Source organism: Coloeus monedula (genome assembly GCF_965178545.1).
Source record: "Coloeus monedula genome assembly, chromosome: 6".
Classification (NCBI taxonomy): domain Eukaryota; kingdom Metazoa; phylum Chordata; class Aves; order Passeriformes; family Corvidae; genus Coloeus; species Coloeus monedula.
The window spans coordinates 34,999,733-35,019,879 of NC_138786.1; the positions used below are offsets into that span (position 1 = coordinate 34,999,733).

The 20,147-nt window shown below is 37.8% G+C and overlaps 1 protein-coding gene across 2 annotated transcripts in view; it reads left to right on the forward strand.

Annotated features, from left to right (window-relative positions):
* AQR (aquarius intron-binding spliceosomal factor) overlaps window positions 1-20,147 on the forward strand; it is a 51,218-nt gene that overhangs the window by 16,962 nt on the left and 14,109 nt on the right. For both annotated transcript variants that reach the window (XM_082282733.1, XM_082282734.1), the window contains 12 exons: window positions 237-357; window positions 3,221-3,362; window positions 4,089-4,267; window positions 6,066-6,233; window positions 6,657-6,826; window positions 10,914-11,155; window positions 12,652-12,795; window positions 13,294-13,363; window positions 14,291-14,401; window positions 16,524-16,633; window positions 17,946-18,081; window positions 19,775-19,984. In XM_082282733.1, the coding sequence (XP_082138859.1) occupies window positions 237-357; window positions 3,221-3,362; window positions 4,089-4,267; window positions 6,066-6,233; window positions 6,657-6,826; window positions 10,914-11,155; window positions 12,652-12,795; window positions 13,294-13,363; window positions 14,291-14,401; window positions 16,524-16,633; window positions 17,946-18,081; window positions 19,775-19,984 (1,803 nt within the window). The remainder of the gene's footprint in view (window positions 1-236; window positions 358-3,220; window positions 3,363-4,088; window positions 4,268-6,065; window positions 6,234-6,656; window positions 6,827-10,913; window positions 11,156-12,651; window positions 12,796-13,293; window positions 13,364-14,290; window positions 14,402-16,523; window positions 16,634-17,945; window positions 18,082-19,774; window positions 19,985-20,147) is intronic.

Genomic DNA, 20,147 nt, shown 5'->3' on the forward strand with positions numbered 1-20,147 from the left:
TGAATAGCCAGATGATTGTTTGGTTCTAGTACTCTGACCAGTAGTTGGACTACGTGTTTGTTCATCTTCTGATGTCACTGTGTGTGTTTAGTTATATTAAAATTTTTAATTAAAAAATATTGATGGAGAAAATGCAAGTGACCACCAGTAGTCTTATGAATTAATGTCTATGTTTCAAAAACATCTCTGTTGTTCCTTTTTGACTTAGAGAAGTTTGGAATGCTTCCTTTCTTTAGGTTTCCCGTCATGAGCGACGAATATCTCAAATTCAGCAACTCAACCAGATGCCTCTGTATCCCACAGAGAAGATTATTTGGGATGAAAATATTGTACCAACTGAATATTACTCTGGAGAAGGTATGATCAGTAGTTCAGCAAATGTTGAACAGAACAGTAAATGCTGCGATAAAAAAAGGAGTTCTGTTGTATTATGTTTATTCTGTCCAAGAAACTTACACACGGTACTTTGGCATCTTTCAGTATCTTAGAGTGAGATCAAGGGGGCTTTTTCAGTTATGAATCAGGAACTCTTGAGATTAAATTGTTGGCAAATACATAGTGGATTTAAAGAAAAATCCAAAAATCTATTTTTACACAAAGGTGTTTATTTGCTTCTGGATAGCAGATGTGCTGTACTACCAGGTGAGGCACGGGTAAGGTGAAAAAGGTTGGAAACAGCAGAAGAAAAGCTGTTGTCCATGCTTTGCACTGAATTATGTTCAAGAAAGCCTTTCTAAATAGGAGAGGGGGGAAGGGTGGTAATGGGAGGAAATTAACGCTACTTTTCTAACTTCTGTTTCAGGGTAAAAGTACATGCAGTCACTGAAAGGTGGCTACTTTGAGAACCTAATGTGCTCATGATCAAGGAAGCAAACCTGCTGGTATTGCAAACAGGAAAGATGTAATTTTAAGGTTTGCAATAAACAGCATGTGTATTTTTGTCTAGCTACTTTTAAAAACTATTGTTGTAACATAGATCATGAGAAATTTTATTAGAAATGTGAAAAATTTAATTTGGAATGTGGAAATTTCAAATAGCAACGCATATCTACAAAGATTAGTATAAAGTTTTTTTTGGGTTTCAGCAGTGAGTATTCCATACCCTTCTCCATGTAGTTTTGATTTAGAGGGTTTTTTTTGTGTAGGTATAAGCTGTAAGTTCAGCTGCTTAGCGTAAATCAGTAATTTTGGATAAATTCTCTGTGAAACAAGTATTAATGAAAGAGATGACCACTTTAGATAGGCAGGGTTAGAGGCAACAAAGGATCTTTTTCTGAACAAGATATGATACAAAGGTCATCTAGAGATCTGCCCAAGAAGAGGAAAAGGTATTTTTCTTTAGTGTGATGGAATTAGTTAAAAGCTGATTCAAATTCTTGTAAAGGCCTGCTGATGATGTTTAATCCTTAAAAAAAGGCAACAAAGAAGAGACTGTACTTCCCCAAAAAAACCCCAAACCAAAATAAAGTAAAAAAACCCTAAACCAGGGAGATTGCTGTAATTTCTAGGAAATTAATATATAAACCAAGTCTTTTTTTTTAATTTTCTTTTTTGTTTCAGTGAACAGCACATAGGTTGTTCTAATGCTCTGAAACATTCAGGTTCTTAAATGCAGGTCAAGGCGGCTTTACTGTCATTCATCCTGGATTGGGAGGCTGACTTCTGTGTGCTGTGTGGTTATGTTTGATTAGCCAAATATATTAATGGCAATATATGGGTTACAGTGGGGGAGGGAAGGGGGGGCAGGAGGAGAAAGTAGCTCACCACACCTGTTTTGTGACTTTTTAATAATGCATTAAAGAAATTCTGTTCATGATGAAATGTCATTTTGTTAAGTAACACTGGTTGCTAGTGGAAACATTTCCGCCTGTGTTGAATGCTTTTGCAGTTAGGATATTGATGGTGCTGTTGTGAAGTATTTCTTTTGCTGTCAGACTGTTACAAGTATTTTTTTCTATTTCGCTTCTCTTCGTTTAGTTTACACCTTTTCTTTTTAATCTCCATGTATTCTCCTGCCCTGGTTTCAAACAAGACAGTGTTGGTTTTGTGGTCTTTAAGGGGTTTTTTTGTGTTCTTAAAAGTAGCTAATTAGCTTGGTCTAAAACTTATGTAAGAGTAATTTAACCCAAGAAGGATAGGAGTATTGTTTCTATTTTCTTTTAGAAAATGAGGGAAGAAGAACATCTCTCTGATAAATACTGTGCAGCCTTAAAGAGGTGTTGCTTCACACCCTGCCCTTTGTGCATATGTGCATATAACTAGCTTTACAGGACAAGGGTTTCTTATTTGGTGTTGGGAAATGTGTTAAAGTATTTTATCACCATCAGGCTTTCCAGAATAGAAATTACTGTGTTCTGCTGCCTTTCTTCACTGCTGGTGTATTAGTGCATGTGAAAGTCAATGTGTAGTACCTATACCACAGAAAGGTTTCAACAATAATATTGCAAGTTTCAAAAGCAAGATGATTTCACAGATCTTAAACATAGGTGTCAAACTGGAATAGTAGTCCAGTAATGTTAAATGAGTAATTTACAGGAATTTTAATTATGGAAAATTTGCATCTAAGACTATCCTAAAATAGTGGAAGAGGCTTTAGGACCTGTCTAGGAGTTCTAATACTCCTTATGTAGTAAGATCTAATCTTCCTATGTTTTTCATTCTCATTTAAAAAGCAAACCAGTAACAGAAACTTTAGAGTTGTGTATTAAAATTTGATTTCTTGACTTAAACCTTTTTTCTACATTAATGGTTTTCATGGCATCTAATAAACATAAAGCATGGGAATTGGGAAATTGTTGGATGCTGCATGTTTTTTATTAGTTTATGAGCCTTTTTCATCATTATGTAATGCTAACTTAATTGTTGCATTTCCAAAGACCATTACTTTGCTCTGCATTTGATTTTAATAAACTCAATTTTGTTACAGTCTGAATACATTCATGGATTTAATATTTAAGAAGTTCACCATATTACTGCTAGAAGGATGAAAATCCCTTCAATCTTCTGCAGGTTCCTTTAGATAGAACCTGAAAAATACATGCTTTTTAGAGGTACTTATTGATAAAAGGGGTAGTTTTTAGAATCTCCAAGGACAACAGCCATGGCAGTTGTACAGTAGAGTGTGTACATATGTATGAATTCCTAGAAACAGTATATTAATTCTTTTTTTTTGTTTGTTTATCCCTCAAATACCCCTTCCCTTCTACCCTTAAATGCTTAGGCTGTCTGGCACTCCCCAAGCTGAATCTGCAGTTTCTGACTCTCCATGACTACCTGCTGAGGAACTTCAATCTTTTCCGCTTGGAGTCTACCTATGAGATCAGACAGGACATTGAAGATAGTGTCAGTAGGATGAAACCATGGTAATGCTTACTAACTGGTGCAAACCAGTCAGTTCACTTCTAATCAAAGTGTATTTGAGAACCAAAAACTGATACTGTGTGTATACTAAGTACATAGTACTAAATGTGTTTGAAATTGTTACGTAGATACCCTGCTTCATACTTACTCCTTCCTTCCATAAGGTGTTGCCATCCCAAGGGGTGGTATTTTAAGGGTTTGTGGATATGTATCCCTGTAGGTATGTTAAAGGCAGTATTTTGGGTGCTAACAAACAGCCTTTGTTGTGTTAAGATGGATGAGTTAGCTCTCCATGAGTACTAAGCCTTGGCTGACGTTACAAAGTATGTAAACGTCACCAGCTTTGGTTTGTGAGAGATGTTGCTGAGTATTCTTGAATTTGCCATCTGCCACATTTTAATCCTCTTTAGATTTAAAGGGTTTATTTGGTGTGATATCTTTTATACTCAGTAGTTGCTTTTTGTTATCTTTCCTTTTTCTTCTGTCTCTGTGAGGTTTTTTTTATAATGCTAGCATAAGTTGCCTTTGTTTTTTGAAATATAAGTCAGTTCATGTTATGCTTTGATTCTAAAATGCAGGATTACGTGAATCTAATTCACTAGCACATACAGTTAAGAATTCTACTTTTGTCTTAAAAATTACTGTGTGATAAATTTTTTCACAGTTTAAAAAATAATTGAATCTGTTATCAGATAATGGCTAACAAAACTTTGGGGTTTATTTCTTAGGTTATCAGAATATGGAGGTGTGGTCTTTGGTGGATGGGCTAGGATGGCACAACCCATTGTCTCTTTCACAGTGGTGGAGGTGGCCAAGCCCAACATTGGTGAAAACTGGCCCATGCGAGTAAGAGCAGATGTTACAATTAATTTGAATGTCCGAGATAACATCAAAGATGAATGGGAAGGTACTTAACATTCTTTGAAATAAAGTGCTCAAAATAGGTGCTCATAAAATACATCTGGGTGTAATCTTATTTGTAAGAAGAGGGGTTTTTAATCCAAGATACAGATTTGTCAATCCTAATACACTGCTCAGAAGTCAGTTCCTCAAATTCCAGGTTTAATACGTTTATATTTTCCTAAAGTGAAGATGGAAATTACTAAAGTACTTAGATGTTCATTGGGAACAGAATGTTTATTCCTTCAGACTGATGTCATTCGGTGACCAAGTGTAAAATTCTGTCCTTTACAGGGTCTGTGGAAAGTTAACTTAGCATTTTAAATAATGTGTATGCTAAAAATGTCATATTGAAAAGTATGGGGAATGTGGTATCTGTCTCATACACAAGTGGAGAGGAGAAGTTTTTATTTAATTCAAACCAGTGCACTTTAGTAGTTTTCAGTATGTTTGAATGTTACGAAGTGCTGACTGTACCAAATGCTGTTTCTTATAAGTATCCACAGGCAACACTTCTTTTGCTTGGGGATTTGAACTTTAGTTGACCGTGTTGGCAAGTGACATAGAAGCATGCACTTGTATTATCAGGAAATGTCACTCCTTTCTCTTTTGTTGGAGAAACCTGATAAATGTGCTGGAGCTACGTAGTGTGATTACAGGTCACGTAGCACAGATGCTAAAGCTGGACTGTGTGATAAATGAGCAGATACAAGTTTGGGACTGTAGATTTCTGTTGAAATAGAAAATCTAGAAGGATAGCAGAGAGTTCACTATACTTGAAGGTATCTATATAGTGGTGCACCTAGCTGTTTAAATACTAAAGCAGTCCACGATTTTTAAAAAAATGTTTTAAGTCAACACTGAGATGAGGAACTCATGAGTGATCGCCTGACATAACGGGATCTTGGTGAAACTGCCTTCTGTTGGGTAATATCTGGTGTACAATGAGAAAGTAAATGTCTCATGAAAAATACAGCATATTTTCTGAATTTTGAAGGTGTCTTAGATCTCTGAGAATCTGGAGGTATACTGGGGAAAAGGTTTATTGTTCAGAATTATGTTAGTGAACTGGAGAAGCAGCATTTTAAAAGTAGGATGTAGTTCAGCAGGGATGATTTTTAAGCAAGAACAAGTCACTGTACAAATGCATTTTGGGGGAATAACTTACCAGGCAGTACCTCTGCAGAATGGAGAGATCAGAGGTCATCATTGCTCACAAGTGAATGTGACTCCCCAACATTGTGTTAGTGCTGAGGGAAAAAGGAAAAACCTCAAGTTACATTGGAATTTATAAACTGGAATGTAACACAGTAAGCAAGTAACTTGGTTAAGTGACCTTTTACCCTATTAAACAGATAACTTGGTTTAAGATTTTGTGCCCAGTTCTGGGCACTGCGCTTAACTTTTTGTAAAAAAAAAGAAAAAAAATTAGTTGGATGTTTGTCTGGAAGAAGTCAATGAGAATGAGAGATTAATGCCAGACTTCATTAGAGATGACTGAAAATAACTAGGTTGTGTAACTGGAATAGGATTATTGGGAGAAGAATAACCTTGAAATAAATACGTTTGTTCTTATGAAAAAAGCATTCACTTTCTACTTTTTAAATTTGGTATTATATCACAATGGCCTATGGTTTTGTATTCTCTTAAGTTCAAGGCATATTTTGAAACAAAACTAATCATACTCTATCCAGGTGGGGTTTTATTTAAAAGAAATTTTAGTGCATTCTGTTGTATATATGTTATGGAATTGATAAGGAAAATGCCTTTCAGTCAAATCACTGACTGTTCCTTTTGGGGCTCAGGTCTGCGGAAGCACGACGTCTGCTTTTTGATCACGGTGCGTCCCATGCAACCCTATGGCACCAAGTTTGACCGACGACAGCCTTTTGTTGAGCAGACTGGGCTGGTGTATGTCAGAGGCTGTGAAATTCAGGGCATGCTGGATGAGAAAGGGCGTGTTATTGAAGAAGGTATGATATACCAAAACTTGTTCAAAAGATTTATCTTTTCTTTCCCTCTCTCTTTTTTATTTTTAACAGCCTAACTGATAATTTTCCTCTCTTTTAAGGAATGCTCATTGAATTAGATACATACTTGGAGAATACCAAACCAGTTCCATAGGCAGCCTGAGAATGGTTAACTAGTTTCCTCTGGTAAAATCTCATGTAGCTGTATTAATTAAATAAATCTAGTATGTTGGGTTAAGGAATAAAATAGATTATATTCAAAAACTATTAGAATAGTGCAATGAAGATGTTTCTCTTGCTGCGCAAAAATTAGTTTCACTGTATAAACTAATTTCATTTGAGGAACAATTATGGATCACTTATTTGAATGATAATTTGCTTTTGGCACTGAGTCAAATTCTAATCCTGCCGTTTCATTACGGACAGGTCCTGAACCCAAACCAAGACTTAAAGGTGATTGCAGAACATACAGAGTATTTCTGGACCCAAACCAGTATCAGCAGGACATGACCAATACAATACAAAATGGAGCAGAAGATGTTTATGAGACATTTAATATAATAATGAGAAGAAAACCGAAAGAAAACAATTTCAAGGTAAGATACTTGCTCCTTGACTCTTAGGTAAGAGTACGTCTGAATATGCTGTCACTACTGAGACTTTTTTATTTTAGATGCATGTAGTTAGGCTTTTTAGGTGGCAGAGTTTAGGCTTTCCCTTCAGGAACCTAGAGCTTGTCATCTGGTGATAACTTTCCCCTGCAGATAACTCTTAAACTGAAAACCAGAACACTGCTACTTTGTTTGAGTACACAATAAAACATTAGTTTATAATTTCAGTCTTCTAACAGGAAGCCTACAGATTTGGACTTTTGGGTTAAGGGAGTATGTGGAGCATTTTTGTTACCTAATGTAATAGCGAACTGTAAGAAAAGGAATAAACCAGTCAAAATGTGAAAATCAGAGGAATCTATTAGCTTTTGGGAGGGTCACTGGATCAATTTCTTGTTGGGCATGGGAGTGTGTCAGATTGAGAGCAGCCCAGCTGGGAAGCTCTTGGAGGTTCTGGTGGATGACAAGCTTGACGTGAGCCAACAGTGTGCACTCACAGCCCAGAAATCAGCTGCATCCTGGTCTGCATCAAAAGCGAGGTGCCCAAGAGGTCACAGGAGATGCTTCTTCCCCTCTCACTCTGCTCTGGTAAGACCTCACGTGGAGTTCTGCATCCAGCTCTGTGCTCCCCTACACAAGAAAGACCTGTTGGAGCAAGTCCAGAAGAGGGACATAAAGATGTTCAGAGGGATGGAGCACCTCCTATGAGGAAAGCCTGAGAGAGTTGGAGTTGTTCAGCCTGGAGAAGAGAAGGCTCTAGGGAGATCTGACTGCATCCTTTCAATAAGGGGCCTTATAAGAAGGATGAGGACAAACTTTCTACTGGTGATAGTACAAGGGGTAATGTTTATAAGCTAAAAGATGGTAGATGCAGGCTCAATATAAGAAAGAAATATTTTATGATGAGGATGGTGAAATGCTGAAACAGGTTGCCCAGAGAGGTGGTAGGTGCCCCACCCCTGGAAATTTTCAAGATCAGGTTGGACAGGGCTCTGAGAAACCTGGTCTGGTTGAAGATGGCCCTGCTCATTGCAGGCTGGGTGGACTACATGGGCTTTAAAGGTTCCTTTCAGCCAAAACCATTATATGGTTCAGCTTTAGCAGTGCTGAGCAGAAAAGAAGGAGCCACTTCCCTTGACCTGCTGGACGAATTCCTGCTGTAGCACAAGCACTGCTGTTGGCCCTTTTCACTGTGAGGGTGCATAATTTTGTACACCTAAAAATATTTCTTACTCAGTTTCTTTGCTCTTTAGACCTCTGAATCTTTAATTTTCCTTGAGTTTTCCATTATGAAAATGCAACATGAATGAAAAACTAGATTTCTTTTGCTGCCTTAAAATCATGCACTGCATAATTGAAGTGATTTTCATTTTAAAGGATTCTGTAGCAAGTTCTGTGTAAATGGATAAAGAGATAGGCAGGAAGACTTGGCTGTTTTTTCTTTCTGTATCTAGGAAGATACCCCTTGTGTGGAGCAGTAGCTTACAGCCTGCATAGACCATTGTGGTGCCATCCACCTGTGGGTTGGTATACTGAAAGTACTTCATAGAGAGACCTTTATAAATACATTAAAAAGAACCGCCACAGATTGTTTATGTTGTGTGTCCGTGGCAGGTTCCTTTCACACTGTAAATACAAATGCCCTCTGCCAAAGCCTCCTGATGAACAAGCATGTAGACGTGTTTTCTCATTCACTGCACTTCTGTGTAGCAAGAGGGAAAGTCCTGCAGTCAGTGCTCAAGTTTGCTCGGCATTGCTGTTAAATGTTAGTGTAGCTTTCGTATTTGTACTGTGTTCTTGCAGTTAATTTACAGGTAAATCCCAATGCAAACCATTCTGTGTTGGCATTTAGTAAAGTCTCATTCATTCATTTTCCAAGACAATCTAAGGTATTTCCATATTTATCGCATTGCTACCAGTTTAGGTGCATGCATTCCATGTCATTTTCAAACCTTTCTACTTCAGCTGGATGAAAGAAAACAAGATGATGCTGTGATTAGTGCAGACAGTGTATGGAGCAGATAGGAGGCAGCTTGAAGTTTAAAGCTGAGCTTGTAGGAGAGCAGACAAGAGAACTCTTGTGCAGTTCTTGTAAATTAAGCAGATGAGACAGCCGAGAAAGTGCAAATGCAATGTGTTTGCTGGAGGTGTCACCATCGTGTCACTACAATTGGTCAGCAGTGTTAGCTCTTACAAGAGCGAATCTTACTATTTTTATGTCCATAGAAATTACTTTTTGAAAAGCTGAAGCAAAGTTTTTGTGATGTAGAAGCAGCACATTCGCTGTTAGGAACATATTTTTTGCTTCCTCTTAGAAACTGATCACTAGATTTAGAAATACTATCTGAAAAAGTGACATTGTCTGATTCCTTTGTGCTTTTCTTAGCACAAGCATATTATGCTGTTCTTAATACACGTTTAAGCCAGAAGTACTTGTTCTAGATTTGCAACAAAAATATAAAAATTCATAGTTAATGTGGGAGTCGTCCATCCATGCATCTCTGAAGTAATTGCAGGACCTTCAGGCTTCAGAAGTGCTAAGATGCCTTCAACTTCATAGCTTTCAGGGCTGTCACAGAATCCACAGCATGATTGCGATTGGAAGGAACAGATTCAGAGAATGGTTGAGGCTAGAGGGACCTTTGGAGATGATTCAGTCCAAGGTCTGTTTAAAGCAGAGTCAGCTAGAGCAAGTTGCTCAAGATCTTGTCACTTTGTGCAGTTGGAATTGGGTATGTCCAGTGACGGACACTACATAACCAGTCTACACAATCTGTTACTGTGTTGTATTGCTGCTGCAGTAAAAACATTTTGATGTATTTAGGTGGAATTTCCTGTATCTCAATTTGTGTCCATTGCCCCTTGTCCTTTCAGAGGGCACTACTGAGTCTCATTCTGCTGACCTTACTTCCTCCCATTATTTTTTTTTTATACAAATGGATACAATTCTCCACTGCCCCTTGAGATTTGTATTCCTGAGGCTAGGCAATCCCAGCTCTCTCAGCCTCTCATACAACAGATTCTCCAATCCCTTAATCATTTTAGTCGTTCTTTGCTGGACTCATTCCAGTATGTCTGCCTCTTGTCCTGAGGAGCCCAGCACTGGACACAGCACTCCAGATGTGGTCTCACCTATGTGAGTAGTGGGGAAGAACCAGGACCTTAATAGAGGTTGACAAAGCATGGATGATGATCACATTAACTGCTTCCTCGAATGATACCACACAAGCTAGAAAAGGACAGAGAATCCTGCCCTTTGGAGATGGATATGTAAATATAGATTATCAGAATAAAATTCTGTACTTTGATTTGACTGGCTTTCTTTTACAAGATTGGTGTTTGGAAGTTCTGTATTGTATTCTAGTGTGGACTGCTGATGTACTGTGCCATCCATTCGTATCCATGTTTGGCGGCATGGTAGGTCAGAGGATCTGGAAATCAGTGCAGGTCTGGTATCCTGTGTGTTCCTACTGCTGCTGAAGAGCAGATACATGCTGTCCAAATGCCAAGTTTCAAGTGAGACGGTTGTTGAAGACTTGCCACTAAAGTAGCCCTTTAACAGGAAGGCTAAAGTTCATCTACCTCTTGGTTAAAAAGCACACCCTCTGTGCAAGTCTAGGGTCTGCAGCATTGATGTTTTCACAAGAGGGGAAAGGAGAGAAGACTGACATAACTACAGATTATTAGATAAATTAATTTGTGGGTGAAGAGCAAATGCTTGACAGGAAGCTTAAGCTGACTGCAGGGATGAAATTTATAGGCATGTAAGAGGAAACCTTAAACCGCATTAGGGTCTTTGTATTTTTCCCCTGCTGTGAGTGTTCTGGAATGAAAACTTTACTGATGATTATATGGTCATCTTTACTAGCTCTTAGTTTAAGAATTCTGTGCTTTGGTACTGGTGTTTTGTTGCATATGTGCACTGTCTATATATTGACTCAATCTAACCAAACACTGTCAATTAAAGAGTTATATTCTATCATCTTAAAACAGATTTGATTGATCTTCAGTATGATTTTTACTTGGTAACTAGTCAGTCTCTTCAATCCTATTTTTCTGTTTTTTCTTACAGGCCCTTCTGGAGACTATAAGGAATTTGATGAACACAGATTGTGTGGTTCCTGATTGGCTGCATGACATCATTCTTGGATATGGAGACCCAAGTAGTGCACACTATTCAAAAATGCCAAATCAGATTGCAACTCTGGATTTTAATGACACTTTCCTGTCCATTGATCACTTAAAAGCTAGCTTTCCTGGGTACAATGTTAAAGTCACTGTTGACAATCCAGATCTGCATGTACCCCCCTTCAGGTGATGTCAATATTTCCAGTACTTCTGGTTTGGTATTCTTGCTGAAATGTGTTTTCAGGTGGACTTATGTTCAGGGGTTGAAGGGAGATGATCTTTCTTTAAAGAAAAGATGGAGATATGTTAAGATTTAGATAGTTACATGATAGAGTTAACTGCACTACAGCTTTTGTTCTATTCTGTACAAAAATGCTTGTTTGTGGATCAGCCTATGGAATATATGGAAAAAACAAAAGTATGAGATAAAATCAAGATGCATGGTATTCACTTCTGCATTATGGTATGCAGCCTCCTCAACATCAGCCTAGAGAATTTTAATTATATAGTTTCCTTACATGTCTCATTAAAACAAGCTAAGAACAGCAATTTCAACATCAGTTAAAATTTGAGCTATTGGAAATACCATTCAATCAACACAAAGGATTAGGTCTGAAATCCCCTACTGCTTATTTTTAGAAATGATTTCTGAAATAGGATGCCTACCTATGTGGCAGCTAAATGAGATTTACTTGTTTTGTTTCAGTGGTGCTGTTGTCCAGCATTTTTAAACTTGACAATTCTGTCCCTCCTGGTGCACTTCCTTGAACTTTGGCAGCCGAGATTCACAGTTGTATTGGAGAACAATACAATTCAGCTGGAGGAACTACATCTTTTCCTTGTGAAGGAATAAATCAGTGGAGGGAAAAGATGGCTTTCCCCTGCACCAGTCAGCTTTTATCATGGCTAAATGGAATCTTGAAAAGCAGGGAGGTAATCTCCCAATCTTTTTTTGGAAACACTGCATGGAGAATTTGTGTAGAGGAGGCACTAACACTATATAATGATATAAAAATAGGCTGAAGTTATCAGGAAAAGATCTCACACACAATTTTCCTCGATGAACTATTGTTCAGTTTTAGTTCATATATTAAGAGAGATACTGCTCTTTATGAAGAGCTATTGCTCTTCCTACTGCTACATTTATCCTGTAAGGGATTATTACTGTTACAGGTATCTGCATTTTTGTCTTGAGATATTCGGATAAGCATTGGGATTCCTTCACCTGTGATTTGTTTCTGAATTAGGAAAGTTTGTTAATATATACAGAAGGCTATAAAAAATTGAAATGGGAGGATAAAAACTTCATCTGTTGGAACAGTTTAGAACACTGACATAGCTTATGTTCTATGATAACTTTTCTCCTGTCACTTACACTCCTTCCATTCTCACTTACGAACTTCTTGTTTTCAGCATTTTCCAGCTGGCTCTCAGCACTGCTCCTGGCTTTTCCAGCTATGAAAAGAGGGCTTCTTACATACTTTTTGTTTAATCACCTTCATCAATTTATTTGTAATTTCTTTTCTTTATTCTCATTACAACTTTGTCATTTGCAGCACTTGTTTTCCTATTGTGTGATGGTTTGTCTTAATGGTTAGAAAAAATCTTTCTCTATAACCTTCTAAGACAGTCTTATGTTGTAGTGAACATGTTGAACTGTAACCTTAAATTATGTGTTACAGGATAACTTTCCCAATGAAGGGAGGTAAAGGAACGAAAAGAAAAGAGGATGGAAATGAAGAAGACCCTGAAGAAGCTAAAACGCTGATTGTAGAGCCTCATGTTATTCCAAACAGGGGCCCATATCCATACAATCAACCAAAACGGTAAAAAATGGATGGGAACTTTGTTTAAAATGATAACACGTGCATAGCAGTTCATTTTCAGAAATGAGGCTGGTTTGTTTTATATTTGAATCAAAATATTCTATTATCCTCTATCTGTTAAGAAAGCCCCTTGAGGAAAAGTGAGAAATATTGTCTTTTAGGGTTTTTTGTCTCAGGAATTTGAACATTAGGAAAGTCATACCTAAATAATTTTACAGCATTCTCTGCAAATAATAACTAAAGACAAACAGTTTTTTTGACGGGGTGAATTTGTTGTCACATGGACAACATGATTTACTATCTCGCTTAGAAATTACAAGACTGTTGTATCTATAAAAAAGATCATTGTAATGCTGATTTAATTTATGTGGAAGTTTGCAAGTATGTAGTTTAGGAAAGATACAAACAGTTAATTGAAATAAAACTTGTTAAAACAATTGCTTTTATCAAAACTGTTGACAAAATCTATCAATTATTTGATGTTTTGCTTTGTTACAGCAATACTATTCAATTTACCCATACTCAGATTGAAGCCATCCGTGCGGGAATGCAGCCTGGACTAACTATGGTAAGAATGTTTTTAAGGATTCTGTACTCTTATTTATTAATTCTGGCTTTAGGTACATTTAGAGACATACTAGTAATGCCCCTTTCTGTACCTTGCTGAGGTAATTTCTATTAATAGTTTAAAGATATGAAAAATTAACATTCAAAGGTTCAACATCCTCCCATCCTCACAAAATCATATGGCAACACATATCTCTGCATCCTGTGTTTCAGTGGCTGAAGGCTTTCCACAGCAACTGAATTTGCTTTTGCAGTGATTGGAGAGTCTTTAAATAAAGCAAGAATGATTTCATAGCAGTTTGTAATTTTATGTGTAAGTGCTTATGAGAGCTGCTATTCTCTGCTTCTTAATCCTGAACAATTTATTTTGAGATGCTTTATAATACTTGGATACCTTTAAAATGTCTGAGGTGTCAGTTTTGGAGTGTTTGTGGAATTGAGCCCATGAAAATGTTAACTGTTATTATATGACTTTATCATCAGTTATAGATTTCTGAGTAAATAGAAGTAATGAACTCTCTTCTTCTTTTCCTGTCCTTTTTGTCTGTCTCACCTTATTCTTTTTCAGTTGTGTGTCTCGATTCTCTTTTCACTGTGTCCCCCATGTTTAGCCTGTTCTGAGGCTAAACTACCTTTTTTTCTCTGAGGAGGTCTGTTTTCATATTAGTACTTCATGTGCTGGATTACCATATTCCTTTTAGTCAGGAATCCGCCTAAACAGTCTAAAGGAGTCTTTTATGATATGTTTTATTTGGTTTGAAAGTTCACCAAAGCCAGGAAGCAATGTTAAGTGTTAGTGTCTTGTGAGATTGTTCTAGGCTTTATCTTCCCCAGCAGACTCTATTTTTTTTAATTGTTCAGTATTCTGATAAATTGTGTATTGATTTTTATTTGGTTTTAATTTTTTTGTGTGTGTGTTTGATTTTAGGTAGTGGGTCCACCTGGTACTGGAAAAACTGATGTAGCTGTCCAGATAATATCCAATCTTTATCATAATTTCCCAGAACAACGAACTCTAATAGTTACCCACTCTAATCAGGTAAAGTGCCAATCATGTGTGAATTTTCTTGTAATTACAATCTAGACAAACAGTAGATATTGAGATCAGTAGTTTGGGAATTGCATTTGTCTCTTAACAATGGAAACTTGAGTTGGATTGTGTGCAGTTTTTGCCAGTTTCTTAATACAAAATTAAATTTTTGAATTTCAGGTATGTAGTTCTAAACTATTTTTCAGAAGTTTTCAATGTGTTTAATTGGTTGGAGGTAGAAATTACGAAGTATTTTGAAAAAGTCTCTGCTCAGTTCTTACGGTTGCACATTCACTGCATGCATGCCAGATTTTTGCTAATTGGCTTTCTCAGACACTGGTTGCTCTGTGCTTCATGCTCCTAAGGGAAGGCCTCTTCAGCTGAGTATTTCCTTCCCATTCGTAAGAGATGGAGATGCTACTTCTCAAGCACGTATTAAAAAAAAAAAAATTAAAAAAAAAAAAAAATTAAAAAAAAAATAATAATAATAATAGTGTTAAAAGTCTTTAAGAGTCTTACTCGTTATTTTTCCACTCTACTCTGCACTGGTGCAGCCTCACCTTGAGTCCTGTGTGCAGTTTTGAGAGCCACAATATACAAAAGACATAAAGCTATTTGAGAGTGTCAAAAGGGAGGCAATAAAGATGGTGCAGGGCCTTGAGAGGAAGCCATATGAGTAGCAGCTGAGGTCACTTGGTCTGTTCAGCCTGGAGAAGACTGAAGGGAGACCTTATTGCAGTTACAGCTTCCTTGTGAGGGGAAGAGGAGGGGCAGGCACTGATCTCTGTGGTGACCAGTGGGACCAGATGACCAGGACCCGTGGGAATGGCCTGAAGCTGTGTCAGGGGAGGTTTAGGTTGGATATTAGGGAAAGGTTCTTCCCCCAGAGGGTGGTTGGGCCCTGGAATGGGCTCCCCAAGGCAGTGGTCACAGCACCAAGCATGACAGAGTTCAAGAAGCACTTGGACAATGCTTTCAGGCACAAGGTGTGACCCTTAGGTTGTCCTGTGCAGGGCCAGGAGTTGGACTTGATGATGCTTGTGGGTCCCTTCGAACTCAGCATATCCTATGATTTTGTGAAATCTGCATCTGGTTTGGAATGATTTGTTTGGAAACCAGGGTCAGCTGTTACCTGGTCTCCCTAATTAACCTGTCCTGTCTCAGTTATGATTTACTTTAACTGAAGATACCACTGGAAAACATTTCATCTTTTTTCATCAAAGCAAGGTCAAAGAGTGGTGGAGGGGTATTGCTTTGGTGAAGAATTACAGCCTGGAACAATATAGGCCAGTCTGCAGTTGGTTGCAGGAGAGTGACAGAGTAAAGTTGGTAGAAAGGGTCGAGAACATGTCCATTGATGAGAAGAAGGAAATCCTTTGAGGCTGATAGAAGACTCTTCTTACCAGACAATAGTTTCATGAGGACGTTAACTTGAAATTGTACTCTGGGAAATAAAGTGTATCTCAGCAGGGTACATTACCCATGCCTTGATGCTGCACTTTAAGATGTTTACATGACTTGCAGCTGGAAGTGAGGCTTGCTTTTATTCTTAGTCTCAGAACTTGATGATTCAATGCTTGTTCCTTTGAAATACACTGAATTAGGCAGTTGATAGTAAACCATTAGAGAGCTGAAGAGTTTAAGGCAGAAGATGTAGCACACCTAGGAGTTTAGTTATGCAAAATTTAGTTACCCAAATGGAATAGTCACAGCACCTGACAGTCAGTACTTGATCATGCTTTTCTAATGTACAGTAAAAGTTAAATTGTTTAATGTCATCATACAAAAATCAGTGTTTGTGAGACAATTTTGTAAACTGATAGCTTTATCAAGTAAGTTAACTCTGTGATAGAATTAAATTTTAAAATTGTAAAATCAAATGTAATTGTTACATAAAGTATGCGAATAAAAGGGTATTAGTGGGCTAATTTCCCTGTTGTCAAGATGAGGAGTTTCAGTATTAACTTTGTTTTGTTAAAACAAAATTGACTTTTTTTTTTGTTTTGATTTCCATTTATACTAAAATAGGCATAATCTCCTGCCTTACGTACAAGTAATTTCTCAGTTTTCCCCTGCAAGAGCCTCTGAACTTCTAAAAACTACCTTTTCTCCTGTTCTTGTCAATCTTTAGGCTTTGAACCAGCTGTTCGAAAAAATCATGGCTCTAGACATTGATGAGCGTCACCTTCTGCGACTGGGTCATGGAGAAGAGGAATTAGAGACAGAGAAAGATTTCAGCAGGTGAGAAAGGAGATGCTAATGATAAACTCACTTGTATAAACATGGCAGCAAGATGTCTCTGTTGAATCCACTCTACATCCCATGCAAATGAGCTATGTTGGACAAGTTTTCCCTTCTCATGTTATCGAGTCCCAGTAACACAGTGCTCTATTTTCCAGTACATGGTTTAGTAATTTTGGTTCTTATTCTGTACAAAAACTCTGCTCCCTTGAGCATCTAAAGGCAGAATCAGGCAGTTGCTTGTTCACAAACTCAGCTGCTTGAATAAAAGAGAATTATATTTTTTAGACCCTTTTACCTTTCATAGAATTAATCTGTGAGAGAAGTTAGAATAATAAGACAGATTTTTGTAGTCACAGGTTTTTTGTACAAATGTGGTGTCACTTCTACTGTCATGGTGATTTTTGTATTAATAAACATGAAAATAAACTTTCTGCTTTGAATTCTTCAGATACTGCTTAACCTCAAAGTTGCTTATTTCATTGATAACACATTTTGAAGCATACGTACATAAGGAAAGCTATCAACTCTGTATCAGTACAAAGACTTAAGAACCTGTTCTTCTAAATATTTGTATGTTTGTCACGTGTTAGTCCAATTGACGTCAGTAGGATTACCCACATTCATAAATATAAGAGGGGTATAATGGTCGTGCACTGGAAATATCTGAACTGTCCAGTACTGGATTATCATAGCAATTCTTTGACTTCAAAAGCTGTAGTAAAAATTATATATAGTCACTAGAAGCTACACACATATACATAGTTCAGTATTTAGCAGAACAAATACCTTGTGATTTTTTTCTTTAAAATTGAATGCTTTGAAGTAGTCAAGCTATTCCAGAAATTTGATAGCCAAAAACTTAGGGAAAGGATGCCATAGGAGATACTTACTTTGCAGTATCCATAGTTTAGTATATTCATTGAACTGTGGTGTTCATCATTAAAAGGAGTTTTCTTTAAGAAACTCTATGTTGTCTATTTTCATACTTTCTCGAAGTAACTTCAGACCTATGGGGTGTTTCTGCAAGCACTGTGCATTATGGCAGTTTGGGAGGGAGGGGTGAGGAATATATTTGAAGGTGGGCTGTACTACTGTGAGAACTTTATTTCTCATAAGCTTGGCTTTGTGAATTGCTAGGGCTCAGCTGATAGAAATAGTGGGCATGTAGCAAATTCTTAGGTTGTGGAGCAGGGTTGTAGTTGTGGGGTTCTTTTGGGGGCTGCTGGGGTTGTTTGTGGTTTCTCATTGTGATATTTAAATACTGTTCCGGGTTAAATAAAAATTATGTTACATTTAATCCATTTTGTAGGTATGGGAGAGTTAATTATGTGCTGGCTCGAAGACTTGAACTTCTACGAGAAGTTGGGCGATTACAAGAGAGTCTTGGAGTCCCAGGAGATGTTTCTTACACTTGTGAAACAGCTGGCCACTTTTTCTTATACCAAGTAAGGACTGAAATACTTTTGCAGAGACTGTATGACCTAAATACATTACAAAACACTTTGTAAAACTTGCAGTGAATTTTTCGGAGTTGGGTGTAAAAACAAAAAGCATTTACCTTGGTGATTTACAATACAAAAGCAGCTAAAGTTAATATTGCAGCATGACTTGCTTGTGTTGCTGTTGTTTTAAATCCTGCTTGCTGACTCGCCAAGTCATTGCTGCCCTTCATGAATGCTGGCAAAGATTCTAACCTGAAGCTTCTCCTTCAGATAGGAAAATCTGTGGGCTGCTTTATATTTTGGACAAGCATTAGAGCAGCTATTTGATGGTCCTGAACGGACGCTTTTATAGTGTTAAATGCCAATGTGAAATCAAATGTACAGTGTACAAAATGGTGATTTTTTTGTATGTTGTATACCCCTCATTTCCTCTCCATGTATTTTTCAGTGATGTGGTCTACATTTGCAATTAGTGTTGCATAAGGAGACTTGCAGAGTGGTACTTAGGATTGAATGCACACACTGTATGTTTTTACAGAAGTTATTCTGGGCTAGCTTTAGTGCAGACCTTAACGTTAAATGGAGTTTAGGTGTGGAAGAGTGCTAGGAACACTGCTAGAGCTTGTCTTCTGGTTCAGTTTCCTCCTAAATGAATCCCACTTGATATTTAAATCAAAGTAGTGTAAGTGAAGATAGTAAAGAAATTTACTTCTGTATTGGGTTTATGTGGCACTGTTTTTGTAGCAGGTGGCTGTAGGAATGACCTCTGAGAAGAGGCCAGGGACTGCCCTGTGCTGGACACAACCAGCTCCAGCAGACCCACTGCTGACCAAAGCTGAATCCACCAGTGACACTGGTGGTGCTTCTGTCTTTGAGAAGAGGTCAAAAACCACTCTGCAGCAGCTGAGGGCAGAGAGGGGACTGTGAGAAACAAGCACAAACACCCAGGTCAGAAGGAAATGAAGGGACAGGATGTGCTCCAGGCACCAGAGCACAGGTTCCCTGTAGCTTATGGAGACAGCCGTGGTAAAGCAGGTTTTCACCTGCAGCCCATGGAGAGACTGTGTCAGAGCAGATACCAGCACTGCAGCCCGTGGAGTACACCACATTGAGCAGGTGGATATATCCTGAAGGAAGATGCAGCCTGTCAAAATCCCATGCTGGAGCAGGGAAGAAGTGTGAGGAGGAAGGGGTGGATGAGATGTGGTGTTGTGAACTTGAATGACAGCACCATTATTTCTGTACTGCTGAGGGTGGGGAGGAGGTAAAAAAATTGACAATGAAATTAAGCCTGGGAAGAAAGAGGGAGCGGAAAGGAAAAGTGGTTTTTGTTTTGTCTTTGTTGCTCATCATCTTAATCTGTTTTTAATTAGCAAAAATTAAATTAATTTTCCCCAAGTCTGTTTTGCCTGTGATGCTATTTGCTAAGCAATCTCCTTATCTTTATCTCAACACATAAGCTCTTCCATCTTACTTTCTCCCACTGTCCTGTTGAAGAGGGAGAGTGAGATAAACTGGGTGGGAGTCTGGCAGCCAGCCAAGCTCAACCCACCACAACTTCAAAACTGTCACCCTGACACAAGGTCAAATGCTACCTAAGACATACCTTTTGTGATTTTTTTTTTTTAATGCTGTGTGTGCAAACCTACACATTGCCAAAAACCTCATGATATAAAACCACTTTGCTTTGTCATAGGTAATGTCCCGTTGGGAGGAGTATATCAGCAAAGTGAAAGTTAAAGGTGGAAAATTGCCAGATGTTGCAGATGTCTCCAGTTTCTTTCCTTTTCACCAGTATTTTGCAAATGCTCCTCAACCAGTTTTCAAAGGCAAATCATATGAAGAAGATATGGAAATTGCTGAAGGGTGTTTTAGACATATTAAGAAAATATTCACTCAGCTTGAGGTAAGACATGTAACTGTTAAAAGCAAGTGAATCTGGCTAATCCTGTAGAAAAACTTCACACAGGTCCAAAGTTCTCATTTTCCCTACATCCTAGAAGAAAAACATATGTCTAGGCCCCCTTCATTAAGTTGCAAGGTGAGAATTTCCACCTTTGAGTAATATA